At 37.0% G+C, this 22,524-nt stretch overlaps 1 protein-coding gene across 4 annotated transcripts in view; it reads left to right on the top strand.

The window, feature by feature from the left end:
• MTMR9 (myotubularin related protein 9) overlaps window positions 1-22,524 on the top strand; it is a 59,421-nt gene that overhangs the window by 9,176 nt on the left and 27,721 nt on the right. For all 4 annotated transcript variants that reach the window (XR_010159158.1, XM_001138621.8, XM_016959090.4 and 1 more), the window contains exons 2-7: window positions 1,902-2,010; window positions 6,740-6,865; window positions 11,557-11,730; window positions 12,907-13,124; window positions 16,242-16,403; window positions 21,633-21,774. Coding sequence is in view for 3 of the 4 variants with exons in the window: in XM_001138621.8 (XP_001138621.1) it covers window positions 1,902-2,010; window positions 6,740-6,865; window positions 11,557-11,730; window positions 12,907-13,124; window positions 16,242-16,403; window positions 21,633-21,774 (931 nt within the window). In the remaining variant the exon portion in view is untranslated. The remainder of the gene's footprint in view (window positions 1-1,901; window positions 2,011-6,739; window positions 6,866-11,556; window positions 11,731-12,906; window positions 13,125-16,241; window positions 16,404-21,632; window positions 21,775-22,524) is intronic.

The following is a 22,524-nucleotide window of genomic DNA, read 5'->3' on the forward strand; positions in this document are numbered from 1 at the left end:
TGTACAGCTGTATGGTGTGTTTGTATTTTCAGCTTAGTGTTATTACAAAAGAGGCAAAACGTTAGAGATTAAAAAGTTTATAAAGTAAAAAAATTACAGTAAGGTAAGGTTAATTTATTGTTGAAGAAAGAAACATTTTAACAATAAATTTAGTGTAGCCTGTTGATGAAGTCCTCAACAGCCTACAGGAATGCCCCGTAGCTTACCTTTTCATGCTCTTTAACCCTGTGTTTCAAAGAGCAGACGTTTTACATTTTGAACATGTCCAATTTGTCAGTTTGTTCTTTTATAGATTGGGATTTTAGTGTCTTATCTAAGAAAGCATTGCCTCACCTAAGGTCACAAATATTTTGTCTCATGTTTTCTTCTAGCAGTTTTATAGCTTTAGGTTTTACATTTAGGTAAAAGGTCCCATTTTGAGTTAGTTTTTGTATATGGTTCATGATTATAGATTCAAATTCTTAAAAAAAAAAAGCTATCCAGTTGTGCCAGCACCATTTGTTGAAAAGACTGACCTGTCTTCAATTGAATTGTCTTCGTATCTTTGTTCATGTGTAAGTGGATCTATTTCTGGACTCTTTTTTTCTGTTCAGTTGATCTGTTTATCATCATGTCATTTTCACACTGTCTTAATTACTGTAGCTTTATAGTAAGCCTTGAAATTGTGTAGTGTTAGCCATACCACTGTGTTCTTATTCAAAGTTGTTTTGGCTATTTGAAGACATTTGCATTTCCATATGAATTTTAGAATCACCTTTTCAGTTTCTACATAAAAGTCTGCTGTGATTTTGTTTGGAATTATGTTGTATCACTGGATGAATATGGGGAGTAATTGACAATAAAAAGAAAATTCTGGGTACATTTACACAATCGTCATCTGCAAATAAAGGTAGTTTTACTTCTTCTTTTTTAATCCTTTTTTATTCTTTTTACCTTACTGCACTAGTTATAACCTTGAGTGCAATGTTGACTAGAAGTGGTGACAGTGAACATCTTTGTGTTATTCATGATTTTAGAGAGAAATAATTCAATCCTTCACCGTTAAGTGTGCTATTAGATTTAGGGGGTTTTTTTTGTGGGGTTTTTTGTAAATGCCCTTATCAGGTTGAGGAAGTTCCCTTCTGTTTCAAATTTGCTGAGAAATTTTTGGTTTTTCATGTTTTTAAATCAGAAATGGATGTTAGATTTTGTCAAATAGTTTCACTATTTTTTTTTTTTTTTTTTTTTAGACAGAGCCTCTACTCTGTCACCCAGGCTGGAGTGCAGTGGCTCATACTCGGCTCACTGCAACCTCTGCCTCCCGGGTTCAAGCGATTCTCTTGCCTCAGCCTCCTGAGTAGCTGCATGCCACCACACCCAGCTAATTTTTTGTCTTTTTAGCAGAGACAGAATTTCACTGTGTTAGCCAGGATGGTCTTGATCTCCTGACCTCGTGATCCACCCGCCTTGGCTTCCTGAAGTGCTGGGATTACAGATGTGAGCCACGGCACCCGGCCCTTTTGCTTTTTATAAATTGATACATAATATGTATCACTTGGAAGTAAGGGAAATCTGAAGTGAACTATTTTCCTATGCTCCAGAAATATCTCTCTACAAACACTTAACACATTAGTTACAGATCTTTTTCCCATTCTTTGAAATAAGGCCCCAAATAATCTCCATCAGAACAGTTAGCTTAATGTGAATTACTTTATATATTTGAAATTAAAAAAAGACATATATTGTAAGTAATGTATGGCTCACATTTTAATGATGCAGCCTTGCTTCTTCCTTAATTAGACTGAGGAGAAGAAAGTTAATATAGATGGTAACTATAACTATATTCTCTTTTCAAAGAAATAATAATATATTTAAAGTTAGTAATATATGTGTTCCTAAACATGATTTGCAATTTCTTACAGATTTGTGGGATCACTGGGTACCATCATCATAAAATGTAAAGATTTTCGAATTATTCAGTTGGATATTCCCGGAATGGAGGAATGCTTGAATATAGCCAGTTCCATTGAGGTAAGTATTTTGGAAGCAAAATCTAATGAAACATAATTTTATATTATGATTCAGTGTAGCTCTTCCATTTCTTCATTAGATAATTTAGTCATGTTCTCTGACTCAAATACTGAAGACTGATAGGAAAAGCCTCACCCTGGTTCATTGTCATATGAGTGTAATGGAACTTTCTTGACTTCCAGCAGTGTCTGGTGTTACTCACGTTATATGAGTAGCTCAATTCCATGAGTTGCTTGGAATTCCATTTCCGATGGCTTTGTGGAATTTCCATGAGTTCATATTGGTTAAATAACAGATACTGTTTCACTTGAGTGTATATGAGTTCTTATTTGGGGAAACCATTAGAAGATTTAGTAAAGAGGTTCTTGGGAGAAATTTTAAAGTTTTGCTTGATATTTTATGTTCACTATACAAATCTCTGTGCCAAAGACTGTAAACTTCTTTTTCTTTCCTTTACTTGAGGTTTGTTCAAGTAAAATCTTATATGGAATTGTAAACCAATAAAATAGATACAGTTAGAATTGCTTTTAGTCACATTACAGTGAGTAGGTAGGAACTGGGGGGACCTAGAAGCCCTCATTGACTTGACTATTCCCATCTGCCCTCTACAGAGTTCCTTAGAGACACTGCAAACCACTAGTGAGTTAACCAGTGCACTGTTCACTTCTCTACCAGGTTAGCAGCTAGAAGTGAAATTGTTTCTTCTTGAATATACTACTATATCTTTTGTAATAAATACAGTTCTAAAAATTTGAATAGAAATATTAATAAATTACAATATTATTGTACCATATTATTGCATATATGTACACACATTATTACATGTATTAGTATATTATTGAACGATAGCACAGTTTGATTCTTGATTTTACCACATGCTAGCTTGTGACCATTGGTAAAGTACTTAACATCTCTCTGATTTGTTTTCTACTTTTTATAAAACAAGGATAATAGTACCTATCTTTTAGGGCTGTTGTAAGAATTTTATTAGTTGATGTGTGTAGAATGGTTAGTATAATACTTGGTAAATAGCAGCTACCATTTGAGGGTCCTCTGTCATTACTTACTATAATTTTATGGTGATGCTTTTTTAAAAAAATTGTGGTTAGAAAACACTTAACCGTTTTTAAGTGTACAGTTTAGTAGGGTATAAAACTTTATTTACATTGTTGTGCAGCAGATCTCCAGGACTTTTTTATCTTGCAAAATCGAAACTCTGTGTTAAACAACACCCCATTTTCCCCTCTCTCCAGCTCCTGAGAACCCCCATTCTACTTTCTGTTTCTCTGAATTTGACTACTTTAGGTATCTCTTATAAGTAGAATCATAGTACATAGTGTTTGTCTTTTTGTGACTGGTTTTTTTCACTTAGCATAATATCCTTACAGTTCATCTGTGTTGTAAATTCTGACTTTTTAAGGCTGAGTAATATTCCATTGTTATGGATGTATGTGGTGAAACTTTTAAAAAGTTATTTCTTTTCTAAAGCAAGTAACTGTCACCAGTGATTATAGTTTTTTGTTTGTTTTTAGTAATCTGAATTTTCACGTATCAATTAGCTTAAGACAGGGTGTGTTTGCTTTATATTTATATAAATAATATTGAATATTGGTTCAGATTACAAATAATAGAAATTTTACTTGGTTAGTTTAAATGGAAGAGCTCACACTGTTTTCTTTCCATTCTAACCAACTATTTTGATGTACACTGAAATTTTAAATTGCCTTATTTTAAATTATTGCCACTAAATTATATCAATTAATCTTAGGTTTATAGTACTTTCTAGACTACTATAGGAACATTGATTTTTTCTTTCCGTGTTTGTGTAACTAATCTGGACTTTGTGTCCAAAAAATGCTATCAGCTTAGCTATTAAAAATGGGTAGAAAGTCTTAAAAATCTAGAAGTAGGATTTTAGTGATTTTTAAAACAGGAATAGAGAAATAGAGGAAAAACTGTTATAGTGCTAAGTAAATGGTGCATAACACATTTCTTCCTGCCTTTGTTGAATTTTACTTAAGGAAATGAGAAGATGAACTGAACTGTTTGTCTTACACATCTGTCATTTGGAAGTAATGCATGATGTTGATTTGATGTAATTTGTTAAGTTGAATGAGAATGCATGTAGTTTATAGACTGTTAAATTGAAATAATGTCCCACTATTTGGGCATTTGGGCAGAGGAACATTACCCACTTCCGTTGAGCATGTATGTGTTTGTGGGTTTTGTGGTGTTTTTTTTCAGTTAGGAGATTGGATTTTCACTGACCAGTCTTCGTTTTTCTTATTCCTTCGTGACAATTGATCTGTAAGATGACTGGCTGGTTGGTGTCAGAGATGCTGCCTGTGGTAAGGCACAGTGGTGAAGAAAAAGGGGAAGTGTGCTACCCACTTGCTGACGCTGATCAGTTGTTTAAGTAGCTGTATATATTTTAAAACTCTTTAGAAACTGACTCATTATATAGAAGCCCTTAGGACTGAAAAGAAGCCATAAATTATGAGCTTATTTGACCTCAGAAAATGAATGCTCTGTGAAATGTTCTTACAGCATAGTGATTAACATAGTGAACCTGTCCTCTATCCTTTTCCTGGCACACAATCCCTCCTGCTAGCCCTCCACCCTTCCCCGAATACATCTGGACACGATTTGTGAGTAGTAACTGAATTTTTCATATAGCATAGCTGAGCTGTCCTTTGTAATTAGGAGTCCATATACTCAAATATATTCTGCTGCCACACGTAGAATCCCATTGGAAGAATAGCTGGCAAGTGCTCAGTTATCTAAATTGTAGCAATAAGTTGGTGAAGCTTTTTTTCAGTGTTTCACCTGCCTTTGGAATTGAAATGTTTTCAGTTCTCTCAGCATTAATGTGTTTAAAGGAAAAGACCTCTTTCTAGTGACATAAGATCTCAAGATGAAATATGAGTGCTTATTGCCTGTGAGAGTGGTTGCTGACTTGCATTTAAAATAATGGTGGTTCTGATTGATGGCAGCCCTGAGTTAGGTCAGACATGGACGCTGGCTGTTCTGCTTCTGTTTGGTGTGATTGGCAGCCAAAGACAGTATAGATGTAGGAAAAAAAAAAAAAAATATATATATATATATATATTTATATGGATAATGGATTATACAGCCATGCTTCTCTATATTTTGTTTTATGAGGTAGGAGAGAAGGTTTCATGATTTATAGATGGATAGAAAAATAACTCTGGATGGAGATGTTTTTGCTAAACTGCTGAGCTGTATGTCCGGTCTACTATTGAGTAGTCATGGGCCTATCCTTTTGCATGCCTGATCTTCCTCTGACCTGGAGGGAGATAACTGCATTCTGAGCATTGCTGTTGGGCCTCCTCCTCCTGTCCAGGTGAATGTCTCCATCATTCCTGCAGTTTGAATTATGCTAATTGATATAGTATCCTTTCCCCGCTGCCCCCCCCCCAACCTCCAGTCATAGAAATACTTTTTTCCATAATCCCCCTGTGAGAAGGATGAATCTGCCGGGTGATAGAGACTGTCCTTCTGTCTGTTCCTCCCATCTACTCAGGTTTTCCTATGTGTGTTTTCCAGGATTCAAGTGCTCCAGGTAAACATAGGCCCATTTGGGGCCGATAGAGTTATTGCCCCCATTTGAGAATGGATCCCTGCAGCATGAAAATATGATGATACATGACCAAATGGCATATACCAGTCTAGGAAGAGAGGAAATGAACATTGATGGAATTTCTACATATGTAGAGAATGTCATAGCTGAAATTGGCCAGGTGCGGTGGCTCACACCTGTAATCCCAATACTTTGAGAGGCTGAGGCAGGCAGATCACCTGAGGTCAGGAGTTCAAGACCGGCCTGGCCAACGTGGTGAAACCCCATCTCTACTAAAAATACAAAAAAATTAGCTGGGTGTGGTGGCAGGCACCTGTAATCCCAGCTACTCAGGAGGCTGAGGAAGGAGAATCACTTGAACCCGGGAGGCGGAGGCTGCAGTGAGCCGAGATCGCGCCATTCTAGCCTGGGTGACAAGAGCAAAACTCTGTCTCAGAATAAAAGCGGGAATTACTTTAGATTTTATTATTTGCCAGACACTCTTCTAAGCCTATTACACACATTATCTTTCTTAATGCTTCAACAACACTATGAAGTAGGTATGTTGTTTCCCCCATTTTACAGTTGAGGAAACTGAGGCATAGAGTGGTTACATGACTTTCCTACTGCACTGCTGGGATTTGGAATTTCAGTCCGGCATTCTGGTTCCCATCTGACTGTAGACCTCTAGGCTGTATCATCCTTTTTTACAGTTACTAACCCACCCTGATTTCAAATAATTTACATAAGTTTATTTAGGTAATAACTGGATTTTGAGCCAAGACCTTACTGACTAGCCAAAAACTGATCCCCGGAAATACTTAGACCTTTTTATTAAGCTTTATTGATGTCAAGAGGTGTTATTTGATTTTTCTTCTAGAATTGGTATGCACATTTTTTTGTTCTTTTTTTCATCCCATCAACACTTTTGAGTGTGTGTTATGTGTCAGATGCCTTGGTAGATACTAGAAGCAAAGAAATCAGCTTCCATAAGACTGTAATTGTATCTGGTGATAAACACAATGTTAGAGAAACATACTGGGTGCCCATCATTACTAGACCATGTTTGCTTAATACTAATTTGTCAGTTAGAATATGTTTCCAGTTGTGGATGTTTCTTTTTTGTCTTTCTTTTCTTTTTGCCCCCAGGCATTGTCTACTCTGGACTCCATCACTCTGATGTACCCTTTCTTTTACCGTCCTATGTTTGAAGTGATAGAAGATGGCTGGCATTCCTTCCTTCCTGAGCAAGAATTTGAACTCTATTCCTCAGCTGTGAGTTAACTTTTGAGAACTGTGGATTATGAGAAGTAACCCAATACCTTATTTGACTTGTGAAAATGATCACTTCTTTTGAAGAGTAATAAGGTGAAGTTGACTTATCTATTCCTAATCTTAATATATTTAAAAGGATTGAAGCCATGCAGAGTATGATCTCTGATCACAAAGGAATTAGATTAATAATCAGTAATACTAAGATATCTAGGAATACCCCCAAGTATTTCTAAATTGAACAGAATGTTTGTAAATAATCTGCATGTCAAAGAAATTAGAAAACATTTTGAAGTGAGTGATAATGGTAACGTAACATATTGAAATTTGTGGAATACAGACAGCTAAGGCAGTGTTTAGAGATAAACTTACAGCTTTAAAATTTTTACTAGAAAGGAAAGTCTAAAATTATTGACCTAAGCACCAATTTAAGAAGCTAGAAAAAAAAAGCAAAGTAACTAGAGAGAAAAAATAATAAAAATAAGAGCAGAAAGCAATAAAATAACTAGAATAAGTAAGTTTAGCAAAGTTGGTTCATATAAGATCGGTATACAAAAACGAATTGAATTGGCAACAAGCGATCTGACAATGAATAAAATATTTACGAATAAATTTAACAAAAGAAATTCACGGTCTATACACTGAAAGACATAAAACATTGTTGGAAGAAGTTGCAAGAGATCTAAATAAAAGGAGAGATATACTGTGTACATCAATTGGAAGACAATATGGTTAAGGTTAGTGGTTGGCTGACTTTTGTGAAAGACCATTAGATAGTAGATATTTTAAGCTTTGCAGGTCATGTGGTCTCTATTGTAACTACTGAACTCTGCTGCATGAAAAAAGTTGCATGAAAAAAGCAATCAGATGAGACATCAATGAATGGGTGGTGCTATGTTCTAATAAACTTTATTTGCAGAAACAAGCAGCAGGCTGGATTTGGCTCATTAAAGTGGCAGTTCTCCCTTAATTGATCTGTAGAGTCAGTGCAATCCCTGTTAAAATTCTAATAGGTGTTTTTGTAGAAATGGAGAAAATAATACAAATTTTATGGAAATGCAAATTTAAATATATAAGTTTATATGGAAAGTCAAAACAGCTTTGAGAAAACACTTGATTACTGTAAAGCCACAGTAATCAAGAGAGTATGGTATTGCTGTAAGCAAAGACATACAGACCAATGAAACAGAATACAGGGTACAGAAATAAACCTTCCCCTTAATGCTCAGTTGATTTTTGACAAAAGTACCAATACAGTTCAATTGGGAAAGGATAGCTGTTTCAACCAATAGTATTGGAACAGTTGGATATCCATATGTAAAAAAGATAAACCTAGACCCTTACCTCATATCATCCACAAAAATTAACTAAAATGTATTATACAACTAAACATGAGAACTAAAACTATCAAACCTCTTTAAGAAAGCACAGGAGAAAATCTTTATGACCTTCAGTTAGACAGAGATTTTTTTAGATATGACACCAAAAGTGACTGAAAGCAGGTTAGTGATTTCCTAGTATTGGGTGTTACACAGGTGTATACAACTGTCAAGACTCATGAAATTGTGTAGTCAAAATGGATTCAGTTTATTTTTTATAAGTTTTGTCTCAATAAAGTTGACTAAAAAGAAGATAAAAGAATAATGCAAAGGTTAAGTAGCTGATTAGAAACAGCTTAGGAGAAAATAAGTGATTTGAAATATAGATCCGAAATAATTACTCAGAATATGGAACAGAGAAGGAAGATGGAAAAACAGAGAGGTTAGACACATGCATGCTTAATAAAGGAAGAAGATCCAATATTTATTACATGGGAGTTTAGGATAAAAGATGATAGAGGCTGGTATGGTGGCTCACACCTGTAATCCTAGCACTTAGGGAGGCTGAGGCAGGCAGGTCACTTGAGCTCAGGAGAGTTTGAGACCAGCCTAGGCAACATGGCGAAACCCCATCTCTATGAAAAAATTTAGCTAGGTGTGATAATGTGTGTCTGTGGTCCCAGTTACTTGGGGGTCTGAGGTGGGAGAATTGCTTGAGCCCAGAAAGTTGAGGTTGCAGTGAGCAGTGATCATGCCGCTGCACTCCAGCCTGGGTGAGAGAGCAAGACCCTGTCTCCAAAAAAAAAAAAAAAAAAAAAAAAAGGAAGACAAAAAAAAAAAGGTGATGATAGAAGAAAGACAATATTCAAATACATAATGGTTGATAATTCTCCAGAATCAGTAGAAGTTATTGAACCCTTAAGCTGAGGTATCCCAGCAAATACCATACAAGATAATAAAAAAATCTTTAGACATGTTGTTGTTCAGCTACTGAACAATAAAGCAAAGAAAATACCACAAAGTTAAAAGACAAATGACCTGCATGGTGTTAGATTAACAGAGGAAAAAAGTTTGATCAATATCTATTCATGATAAAAGCTCTTAGAGTTGGATTTGAAGGAAATTTATTTAATCTGATAAAGGATGGGTACCAAAACCAAAAACATAACAAAAGCAAATCTTGTATCATTCTCTCTAAGTTCAAGAATGAGGCAAGGATTTCCATTATCACTACTTCTAGTCAGCTCAATAAGACAAGAAGGAAAAATACAGGGTATAGGGATTGAAATGAAGGTAGCAAAATTGTCAATATTTATTGATTATATGCTTGTCTACATAGGAAAAGGAAAGAATCTTGAGATCATAGGCATTTCTGTACACCAAACACAATTTTGAAGAGATGCAGTTAAAATGCAACAAAGATTATTGGGTTTCTGGGAATATATTTAAGAAAAGATAGTAAGACCTTTATTGAGAGAATTATAAAAATTTATGGAAAAAATTTTAAAAGCTTAAACAAATGGAAAGACAATATACTCATGGATAGAGAGACTGAATATTCTAAAGATGTAAGTCATTCCCTCCGATTTATAAAGTCAATACAATCTTAATAAAAACCCCAGTTGGTTTTTACATTGAATTTGATAAAAGTGACATGGAAGACCAAAAGACCAAGAGGAGCCACGTTACTCTTTGAAGAACAAAAAGGTGAGAGGAGGAGACTTGGCCTACTAGATACCAAACTTACTTTAAAAGCTATAGGAGTTACTAAAGTGGACAAGTGTGACGGGATAGAGAGCACAGTACATTTGGACCAACAGAAGCGGCATTGCAGATCAATGGAGAGCCCTGTCATTCTCCAGAGTAGGAAATCAATAATAATATATCATAGTGAAAATTCAAGAAATAACAGTATTATCATGTTGTTTAGAAATGTAAAGGTAAACACCAAGAAAGCTAAAAATGTTGAAAATGATTGGCTTTGGGGAAAGCAAATTGGGATGGGCTAGCAAGGAACAGATAACTACATTTTTTTAAAAATAATAAACCTTTAGAAACTTTGTTTTTTTTAAATTAATTAATTAATTATTTTTTGAAACAATCTCACTCCAGTTGCCCAGGCTGGAGTGCAGTGGCGCTATCACAGCTCACTGTGGCCTCGACTTCCTGGGCTCCCGTGATTCTTTCACCTCAGCATCCTAAGTAGCTGGAACTACAAGTCTGTGCCTGGCTAATTTTTGCATTTTTAGTGGAGATGGGGTTTGGCCATGTTGCCCTGGCTGGTCTTGAACTCCTGGACTCAAGCAATTTGCCTGCCTTGGCCTCCCAAAGTGCAGGGATGATAGGTGTGAACCACTGTGTCCAGCCTAGAAACTATGTTTTTAAACTGGTAACATAAATAACTTTGAAAAGTGAAAAAATTTAATTAAAAATGTGATACTGTATCTTATAAAAGCATTTTTAAAAAGTAATAATCTTGTCTGTTAGTACATCTAACATACTTTTTAGCTTTATCTTCCTGCTATTGTAACCCATGGTTAGGCCAACTCAGATATACAGAACATATTGAAATTTACATAGAATTTGATTTTTTTTTTTTTTACTGTAAAACCTTTTGACAGTCTTCAAGCTGTTTTCAGTTCTGACTTTTAAAATAAGTTGTCATTTGATAGTTTTATATTGTATACTTCTAGTCCTTACTCAGTTTGAAATTATTTCATTGACTCCTAAGCTTAACCTTCCTTAGTATTGAGTTGGTACCGTTTTAAGAAAGGTGTTACCAATCTTAGTACATTTTTTACCTTTTTTAAAATAAACAAAGGATTTGATATAGATAGTAGCTGTGTTTTCATTTGTTCTGGGGATGCATTATCTGGAGTCTTACAGTCTTACTTGTGCTTTAAGAGGATCATTAACAAACTAAATGGGACCCAGAAAAGGAAGAAGTAGGATGATGTTCGCCATGATAATTGTGGATGTGCTTAATATATTTAACTTGGAGAATAGAACACTAAGGAGGATCAGCTGTCTTTCAAACATTTGATGGGATACGGTGTAAAATAGGGAACTTGTACGGAGTTGTCTGAAAGTACAGTAAAAACCAATAGAGGGAGCTACAGAGCAACAAGTTTTGCTCAGTGTGAGAAAGCACTTTCTAGGAACTGGTGATACCTAGCAATGCGGGAAGCTGGCCCTGAACCATAGAGCTCCTTTTCTCTGCAGCTACTTACATATAAGCTAGAGATTCTCCTGTGAAATTCCTGAGAAATGGCTTCTTCATCAGTGAAGTTGACCTCTAAGGTCTTTTAAAATTTCTCAGATTATTTTGCGACATTGAGATAGTTGCTTAGCTTTGAAGTATTTTGTGTTTTTCAGACCAGTGAATGGAGGCTAAGCTATGTCAATAAGGAATTTGCTGTCTGTCCCTCTTACCCACCAATTGTCACAGTGCCCAAATCCATTGATGATGAAGCTCTTCGGAAGGTAGCTACATTTCGACATGGAGGGCGCTTCCCAGTACTAAGCTATTATCACAAAAAAAATGGGATGGTAAGTGCACAGCACTACTGCTTGATGTACTGAAAGGCTTGGGTTGGGGATGTTTTCGTAGAAATGTTCCCTTTTGCTATCTGTCTGTTCACTGAAATGATTGTCCAGGTCTCCACCACAAGGGCTTCCTTCATGTAAGCTTTAGGGAATCAGGAGTAGGGTGTTTTCTGTGGTGAGGATGTGATGCTGAATTCTTTCCAGGATCCTGCTCAGCCGTATAAAAGCCCTGATAGCTTTATCTCCAGGACACTGTACAAAGGAAACTAGTGTTTATTTGATGCTTACAGCAACATTCTTCTGGTAGAAAAATGAGAAATTTCTCTGTTCAGAATAAGGGTAAAATACTTGAATTTTTCTTAACAACTTTACACGTGAAAGGTGGAGCAGACGTATTTATTTTCAAAGGTGAAAAGAGTGATGCTTAATGTCATTTAGTCACAACTCTAGTAAACACTGGAGTCAGGATTAAACAAGGAGTTAAGATAACTACCTTGTAATGGTGGCGTCTTGAAAGAACTCTAAACCATTCGCCAGGGAAGAGATTAGTATAATAGACACTGATTTCTAGAGAAAAGTTTCAAAAGCAAACATTTCCAGATATATAGTTGGTAGGGTAGTTTTTAGAAACAAGTAGTTAAATCCTTGAATACTGAAAAGGATGGTAGAGGCCACTGGAGAATAAATAATAGACAGTCAGCTTCTGAGGTATTGAAAATGATTTCCCAAACAATGAGAACAGTGTTTGAACTTTTAAATTTTGCCACTGGTGCCTTTACTTCTTATAATTCTTGTTAAAACCTGCCAACTCTATGTATGTTTAGTTGAAGTGAAGGTTTACTGGCTCATAGGCCATTATTGTCTTTATTACAGGGCCAGGTCTACAGGTATTTGATTCACACACTAAATGAATTGCAATATTTGATCTTAAAGAGGTGATATAATTTATTATGTGACAGTATTTTGAGACACAGAAAATGTGTAAAAGCTTAAGGCTTATCTTTTATAGTTATTAACTATTGTCAATACATGCAAATATTTCTTTGTTTATGGATCAAATCCATCTCCAGAGTGTCACACAATTGTTTTTGAGATACTCTTAATCTAGCTAATTTCTTTCTGTTTTCAGAAACTTTAAAAGCAACTGCTGTTGAATTTTCAGCTTTATTGTGCTTCTAGGTAATTATGCGAAGTGGTCAGCCACTCACTGGTACAAACGGGAGGAGGTGCAAGGAAGATGAGAAGCTGATAAATGCTACCCTCAGGGCTGGAAAGCGTGGCTACATCATTGACACCCGATCCCTGAACGTGGCTCAGCAAACTAGAGCCAAAGGAGGTGGCTTTGAACAAGAAGCTCATTATCCCCAGTGGAGGCGAATTCATAAGTCCATTGAGAGGTAAAAGATTCCAAAGATAGTAAAGACTCTTATTAGAAGCTAATTATAGTGGGTAAGGCCTTAGCCATTTGAAAATCACAAGTGCTCAAATTAACCTCTGCATTAATTTAGGGTCAATGATGGGCTAGCCATCTTCTCATTTTTTTTGGTCAGCTCTATTAAGGTTTGATTGACAAATAAAAATTACATGTATTTGTGATGTACACTGTGCTATTTTGATATACATATACATTGTGAACTGATTAAATTAAGTGAATTAACCTATCATGTCGCATAGTTATCATTTTTTTGGATGGTGAGAACATTTAATATCTATTCTCTTAGCAGTTTTCAAGCATACAATATATTAGTTTTAAGTACAGTTACCATGCTGTACAATAGACCTACAGAACTAATTCCTCCTAAGTGAAACTTTGTAACCTTTGATCAACATCTCCCCATATCTGTGTCCCTCCTACCCCGACCCCTCCTGCTACTTTCTCTTCCTCTGGCAACCACCATTCTACTCTCTGTTTCTATGAGTTTAACTTGTTTAGATTCCACATATAAGTGAGTTCATGCAGTGTTTATCTTTCTGTGCATGGCTGCCTGACTTATTTCATATAGCATGATGTCGTCCAGGTTCATCTGTGCTATTGCAAATGACAGGTTTCCCCTCTTTTTTATTTTTATTTTATTTTTTTGGGATGGAGTCTTGCTCTGTCAGCCAGGCTGGAGTGCAGTGGCACGATCCCAGCTCACTGCAATCTCTTCCTCCCAGGTTCAAGTGATTCTCCTGTCTCAGCTTCCCAAGTAGCTGGGACTACAGGTGCCTGCTCCCACGCCTGGCTAATTTTTGTATTTGTAGCAGAGACCAGGTTTTGCCATGTTGGCCAGGCTGGTCTCGAACTCCTGACCTCAAGTGATCCGCCTGCCTTGGCCCCTCAAAGTGTTGGAATTACAGGCATGAGCCACTGTGCCTGGCCTACCCTCTTTTTTAAGGCTGAATAGTATTTTATTGTGTATTGTACCACGTTTTCTTAATCCATTCATCCATTGACGGGCATTTAGGTTGAATCCATATCTTGACTATTGTGAATAGTGCTGCAGTGAATGTGGGAATGCAGATACCTCTTTGAGATCCTGATTTCATTTCAGATATTCAAAATATTTACCCAGAAGTGGGATTACTGGATCTTATCGCAGTCTCATCTTTAATGTTCTGAGGAGCCTCTATACTGTTTTCCACAGTGGCCATACTAATTTACATTCCCACCAGCATTGTATAGGGGTTCCCTTTTGTCCATATTCTCAACAACACTTGTTAAATCTTGTCTTTTTAGTAATAGCCATTCTAACAGGGGTGAGGTGATATCTCATTGTGGTTTTGAATTTCATTTCTCTGATGAGTGATGCAGAGCATTTTTTTTTCCAAATACCTATTGGCCATTTGTATGTCTTCTTTTGAGAAATGTCTGTTCAGGTCTTGCCTATTCTTTAATCAGGTTATGTGTTTTCTTGCTGTTGAGTTGAGTTTCTTACATATTTTGGATATTAACCCCTTATCCAGTGCCGTGTTCGCAAATGTTTTCTCCCATTCTATAGGTCGTCTCTTTACTCTGTTGATTGTTTTGCTGTGCAAAACTTTTTAGTTTGTTCAGTCTCATTTGTCTATTTTTGCTTTTGTTGCCTCTGCTTTTGAGGTCATATCCAAAGTAACTTTGCCCAGACCAATGTCAAGAAGCTTTTTCCTTATGTTTTCCTCTAATGATTTTTACAGTTTCAGGTCTTATGTTTAAGTCTTTAATCTACTTTGTGTTGATTTTTGAGTATGGTGTGAGGTAAGGGTTGAGTTTCTTCTGCATGTGCATACCCAGTTTTTCCACCACCACTTATGGGAGAAACTCCTTTCCCCATTGTATGTTCTCGGCAACTTTTTCAAACATCAATTTACCATAAATGCGTGGATTTATTTCTGGGTTCTATTCTGTTCCATTAGTCAATGTGTCTGTTTTTATGCCAGTGCCAAGCTGTTTTGATTACTTTAGCTTTGTAGCATATTTTAAAATCAGGTACTGTGTGAGGCCATCAGGACCAGGGCTTTTCTTTGATGGGAGATCTTTTTAATCTCCTTACTCATTATTGGTCTGTTCAGATTTTCTTTCTTCATGACTCAGTCTTGGTAGGTTGTATGCTTTTAGGAATTTATCCATTTCTTCCAGATTATCCAGTCAATTTGTTAATGTGTAATTGTTCACAGTAGTCTCTTATGATCCCTTGTATTTCTGTGATATCAGTTGTAATATCTCATCTTTATTTCTGATTGTATGCATTTGCATTGTTTTTCTCTCTGTTTTTAGTGAAAGAACCTTTAGCTTAAGGTTTGTTAGTTTTATCTTTCTTTTTGAACAGCCTGCCTTTGTGTTTGATAAGCGAAAGCTGTGCTCTTGGAGGCCTGCAGGAGTCCCTTTCACTAGCATTCTTTCTCTAAGCCAGCCCTGTGGTCTCATCACCACAAGGCCAGCTCTTCTGCAGGTAGATCAGCAGTTGCTACACTGAACTGATTTGCTACATATACTTATATTTTCCTAAGTCAAAGACTTTAGAGATTTAATTTCTCCCCATATCGACCTATTTTCGCACAGTTTCCTCCACCTATAGTCTCTTGTTTGTACCGTATAAGAGTGATTTATAAGTGTCTCTAGGTGGGTGAATGGGAGCTGTAGCTAGAAAACAGTGGGATCCAAGCTGGGTTGGGTAAGGCTGCTGATGGCACTGGGTCTCTAGTGTTAGATCGGTGAGAACAGGATTGCAAATTTAAGTGGTGCTGTGTCTCCTGACCTGTCGTGAAACGCAGGGCTCTGGCCTCTTCTATAGTCAGATAATCCAGGTATGTGAACTGGGTTTAATCTGTTCAGGTAAGGAATAGGTTACCATGGCAGGCATTTTAAGCCTTTGCAACAATGTTTAAATATTAGTTTTTCAACCTTTAATCCTCAAATAATAGCAGGGTAAATATTTTTGTAGTATTTTGAACTACTTTTGCTGTTAGATATGTTGGAGGCTGAATCTTTGGTTTGGTTTCTTTATCTTTCTATTTTCTGGGTTTGTTATTTTTTACTTTCTTATTTTTAAAAGGTATCACATTCTTCAGGAGAGCTTAATCAAACTTGTGGAAGCTTGTAATGACCAAACACATAACATGGACCGATGGCTCAGTAAATTGGAGGCCTCTAACTGGCTGACTCACATCAAAGAGATTCTGACAACTGCCTGCCTAGCGGCTCAGTGCATCGACAGGTAAAGTGCATTTCAGCGTTCCTGAGCGGAACATGGCGCTGATAACTAGACTTTGTGTTTATCCAGACATATGTTTATAGATTATGTGAAAGTTTGCAGTAAATGACTGTGTAGGCTAGTCAACACCATCCCATTATTGATGAGGTGTGTGCCTAGAGCCTGGCATTTAATAGATAATGTTTGTTTAATAAATATGAACCAGGTACATATACATGTCTTCTATGACACAAATTTTTAAGTACTAATGGACCTGTTTTTTTTTCTGTTACACCCTTAAATCATGAATTTGCCAATTTTTTTCTTAAACTGTGAAATAGAATGAAAGGAAGTTTTCTTATTTTTTCTTAGAGGAGCGAACTTACCTCCTTTTGAAATATCAGCGAAAGGAAACGTAATTTTGTTACACAGTAAAATGATCCTTTCTAACCTCCAGGATATCTTATTTCATACTACTTGATATGTGCGATTACATCTGGATCTCAAGTTGAGAACACCTGATGGTAGTGATGTTGAGTATATGAAGTAATTTTAGTTTACTCACTCAGTTAAAGGTTGCTAATCCTTGAGTCTTGTGGCAGAAGACTTGAACAGAGGCAGAAGGATTGGCATAAATTCTTGCAGAAGCTTAGAATGCCCTTTCTAAGAAGGGGATTCCACTGAAACAGTAGGTAGATATAAGTATTATCGCCACATGGATAGATGGCACTTTTCTTTGAGACTTTAACTTGTTTTATTGATGCTTCCAGATTAGGGAAATATATACCTAATTTGTTATGGTTATAGAGAAATTCAAAATAGAATGGGTTGCTGAAATCATGTGGTAAGTTAGTAACAGAGCCATCAACAGGTAGAGTCCCTTGGGGTCAAGATTGCCAGGCTATCCCTGTTCTTTCTGTTTTAGGCGTTAGGTGAAGCCCATTTACCTAATAAACTGTGGAAATTAAAGACCAAGGTTCCGTGGCAGAGAAATAACAAATACATAATGATTTTGTTAATACTGAGGGTTTTGTTTCTTTTTAACCTAAGTTTACCAGATTTCTCCTTACATTATGAGTACAGAGGCTTCTGTTTTTTTTATGAAACAGAATTGTAATAAACAGTTATCACCACATTTCTCAATTTGCAGCTGTGATAGCATGATGATACAGATTAAGAAACCCCTCAGTGCAGAATGCAGAACAGTTCTCATGATCTCCACCTTCATTTAGTTTGAGCTGGCCACCTTAAAGGCAGAGACTTCCAGACTCTTGGGAAGGTTCAGGGTTTTGGTTAATTTTGCCATGTTTGGGTCCCTTTTTCTGATATATATTGGCCTATTATTTTCACCTCCATACAAATTTGCCCTTATAATTAATTACTGAAAACATAAAAATACAGTTTAAATGAATTGAATTCAGAATATCCCACAGATAATTAAGGTACATATGCAATATACACAGAAGCCTTAAAGTACATGCTCATCCCCTTCAGCCTAGTCATTAGGTTTTATCCTGAGAATGGGGTTAGCCTAACCATAAGTGACTTCAAGGAATCTGTTACTTTTAAATTAAGAACCCCCAAAGAATTCAACAGAAGACAAAAAGCTAAGTTCATCATCTACAATGTAACAAAAATTGGCATAACCTAAATGTCCAACTATAGGATTAAGTAAATTGCAGTTCATCACTTAATAGGATGTTACACACAGGCACACCTTAGTGATGTTGCAAGCTTGGTTCCAGAAAACCACAGTAAAGCAAGTCATGCAATAAAGTGAGTCACATTCATTATTAATATTTGGTTTTCTAGTGCATATAAAGTTATGTTTACACTATAATGCAGTCTGTTAATTGTGCAATAGTACTATGTCTAGAAAGACAATATACATACCTTAATTTAAAAATACTTTATTGGTATTTGAGGTTATTGGCCCTGGTAGAGGGCCTTGCCTTCCCATTGATGGCTCCTGACTGATCAGGGTGGTAGTTACTGAAGCTTTGGATGGCTGTGGCAATTTCTTAGACAAGACAGCAATGAAGATTGCCACATCAATTGACTCTTCCTTTCATGAAAGATTTCTCTGTAGCATGTGATACCGTTTGATAGCATTTTACCCACAGTAGAACTTGCAAAATTAGAGTCAGTTCTCTCAAACACTGCCACTGCTTTATCACCTAAGTTGATGTGGTATTCTAAATCTTTTTTTTTTTTTTTTTTTTTTTTGTCATTTCAACAATATTCACAGCATCTTCACCAGGAGTAGATTCCATCTCAGGATACTACTTTTCTTGCTCATCCATAAGAAGCAACTCCTTATTTCTTCAAGCTTCATCATGAAATTGCAGCAATTCAGTCAAATCTTCAGGTTCCTAATTATTTATTTATTTAGGAGACAGGGCCTTGCTCTGTCGCCCAGGCTGGAGTGTAGTGGCAGGGTCATGGCGCACCGCAGCCTAGAACTCCTGGGCTCGAATGATCCTCCCACCTCAGCCTCCCAAATAGCCAGGACTACAGGTGCACACCACCACGGTCAGCTAATTTTTTTTTTCAATTTTTAACAGAGATGTGGTTTCTGTTTATTGCCCGGGCTGGTCTCAAATTCCTGAGCTCAAACAATCCTACTGCCTCAGCCTCCCAAAGTGCTGAGATTACAGGTCTGACCCACTACACCCAGCATTTTGTTTTTTATGAGATGGGGTCTTTCCCTCTGTCACCCAAGCTGGAGTGCAGTGGCACAGCCATAGCTCACTTTAACTTCAAACTCCTGGCTTCAAGCAATCCTCCTGCCTTGGGCTCCATAAGTGCTGGGGTTACAGGCATGAGCCACCATGCCCCGCCTTCAGGTTCCACTTCTACTTCTAGTTCTTTTGCTATTTCTGTAACATCTGCAGTGACTTCTCCAGTAAAGCCTTTTATGCCCCTCAAAGTATCCATGAGATGTGGAATCAACTTCTTCCAAAATCTTTTTAATGTTGATGTTTTTACCTCCTCTCATGAATCACAGATATTTTTAATGGCATCTAGAAAGGTGAATTCTTTACAGAAAGTTTTCCATTTACTTTGTCCAGAACCATCAGAGGAATCACTAGCTAGGGCAGCTATGGCCTTGAAATAAAACTTGAAAGCTGAAATTACTCTTTGATCCATGGCCTGCAGAATAGATGTTGTTTTAGCAGGCACAAAAACAACATTCATCTCCATGTACCTCTCCATCAGAGCTCTTAAGTGACCAGGCACATTGTCAGTGTGCAGTGATGTTTTGAAAGGAATCTTTTCTTCTGAGCAGTAGGTCTCAACAGTGGACTTAAACTATTCAGTAAACCATGCTGTAAACAGACATGCTGTCATGCAGGCTTCATTGTTCTGTTTATAGAGCACAGGCAGAGTAGATTTAGTGTAACCCTTAAGGCCCCTAGGATTTTCAAAATTGCCAATAATCACTGGCTTCAGTTTAAAGTCACCAGCTGCATTTTTTTGCTAACAAGAGAGTTTGCTTCTTTCCTTAAACCTCATGAACCAGCCTCTGCTAGTTTCCAACTTTTCTTCTACAGCTTCCTTACCTCTCTCAGCCTTCATAGAACTTTGTAGAATGGAGGAGAGTAAAGGCCTTCCTCTGGATTAGGCTTTGGCTTAAGGAAATATTGCAGCTGATTTGATCTTCTATCCAGACCACTCAAACTTTGTCCATGTGAGCAGTAAGGCTGTGTCACTGTATCATTTATGTGTTCGCTGGAGAAGCACTTTTAATTTCCATCAGGAACTTCTCCTTTGCATTCACAACTTGATTAACTAGTGCAGGAGGCCCAGCTTTTGGCCTGACTCAGCTTTCGACGTGCCTTCCTCACTAAGCTTAATCATTTCTAGCTTTTGATCTAAAATGAGACATGCTAGTCTTCCTTTCATTTGAACACTTACAGGCCGTTGGAGGGTTATTAATTGGCTGGCCTAATGTCAATATTGTTGTGATCCCTGGAATAGAGAGTCTCCCTGAAGAGAGAGTCAAAGGAACAGCTGGTTATTGGAGCAGTGAGAACACACACAGCATTTGTTGATTAAGTTCACTGTCTTATATGGACGTGGTTCCTGATGCCCTCAAAACTTGCAGAAGTAACATCAAAGATCACTGATCACAGATCACCATAGCAGTTGTAATAATAATGAAAAATTTTGAAATATTGTGAGAATTACTAAAATGAGACAGAGACACAAAGTAAAACATGCTGTTGGAAAATGGGTGCCAGCATACTTACTTGACGCAGGATAGCTGCAAATCTCCCATTTGTGGAAAATGCAGTATCTGTGAAGAGCCACCAAGGGAAGATCCATGAACGAGCTATGCCTGCAACTGTTATTATTCTAGTTCTGAAGATGACGTACAGACATGGAAGGCTACGAGTGTAGAATAAGAGTGAGAATAGAGGAAATTGCCTCGTATTAAAGCTCTATGTAGTGTATATGTACATGGGTAAAAACTGACAGTAGTAACCAAACCCGAAGCTTTTGTGTGAAGGTGGTGGTTTTTATTTTTTCCAAAGTTTCCTTCATTGTTTCAACAGAAAGGGTAGAAGAAGGGGAGGGGAGAAGTTGTAGTAAATTTAGTTTTGGTGTTTTCTTTCATTCTCTTTAGAATAATGGGGTCCCAGACACTTCTGAGTCTCATGATGCAGTGGTATCTTTACCACTGACTTTCTAGATTGACAGTTTTATGTTTGTTTTTTTCCTGTTGTCGTGTTTCTGAAAGTGTGGTCTAGGTCTCATTTTCCAGATTGAATTACAGTTTATGAAGGTGTCCTTATAGTCAGCTGATGGTGGAAAGGTAGAGTCAAACTCAGAAAAGTAATTTCATTGTATGTCTATAGTTTTGATGAGAAGAGGCTTTAACCAACGATTAAAGCAGAAAGGGTAAATGCCTTCTGTGTTAAGAGCTGCTTTTTGGTTTTGTAAAGGGAAAGAAAAATTCAGCTAAAATGTTCTGTGACATTTGTTATAACTTAAAGAGGTCTTGCCATGTGAAATTTGAGATTCATTATAGTCGTATTTTTTCCCAAGAGAAACTTATCTATCGTATGCCTTAGATTTAGATTTAGATTCTGAACTCTACAAGTCAGAGCAGAATGTTGTACTCAATACACTAAATAGACTGAACTCAGTAGACTAAAATGTTGTGCTCAATAAACGCTTGTTATTAACAGAGTTCATTGACCATGTTGGACATTTCCCATTTGTACTCTTCCCTGATTTTCCTATCAGGGAAGGAGCATCAATATTGATTCACGGAACAGAAGGAACTGATTCCACACTCCAGGTGACCTCCCTGGCCCAGATCATCTTAGAGCCAAGAAGCAGGACCATTCGTGGTTTTGAGGCCCTGATTGAAAGAGAGTGGCTGCAGGTGAGAAGAGCTGTTTGATTCACAGAGGAACTGCTTATTGATGCTGTGATCCTGCTTTGTGTGGTAGCTGACATAATGTGTGAAATTTCGATTGATTAAAATTTCTAAGTTGTGTGTTTAATTTCCTGCAGGATACTTAATCTGTCTTCTCCTCGTTTCTGGATGTCTCTTTGCCTGTATTCCTCACTTGACACTTCCTTCACTTAGGAAACTCTTGTTGGCTGTGCTTTATCACATACAGGAGAAATACAAAGAATGGGAAGCATAGTGCAATCTCCCAGAAGCTGGGTCTTGACGGATCAAAGACATAAGCAGTCGGGGAAGGGGGAGTGGGGCCTGTAGTTGCAAGGAAAGCGCTGTAACCCTTTCTGCCTTTTGCTCGTGCTGCTCCACCCTGTGAAGCTTCCTTCAAAGATAAAACTGAATCATGTAATGTTGGGTGGCTGCCAAAATAAAGGTCTCACTCATAACAGGGATTGATATCCTCCACAGAGATTACTTTTCAATATATTTCTACTGTGTAACCTGGTAAATAATTGTATTTGAACACAAATGCTTACGTATCTTGAAAGCAGACATTTTTCTGGCAAAGAGAGTATCTTGCTTCTCTGGTTACAATTCACATTTATTATGCACTAATGCTGTTACGTACACCATGTCCACCCTGCCTGACAACTGACCTTACCTCTGTTTAAGTCAGACCATCCTAAGTTTATGCTCCATATTTGATGAAAGTCTATTGAGCTATAT

Source organism: Pan troglodytes, chromosome 7 (genome assembly GCF_028858775.2).
Source record: "Pan troglodytes isolate AG18354 chromosome 7, NHGRI_mPanTro3-v2.0_pri, whole genome shotgun sequence".
NCBI lineage: Eukaryota > Metazoa > Chordata > Mammalia > Primates > Hominidae > Pan > Pan troglodytes.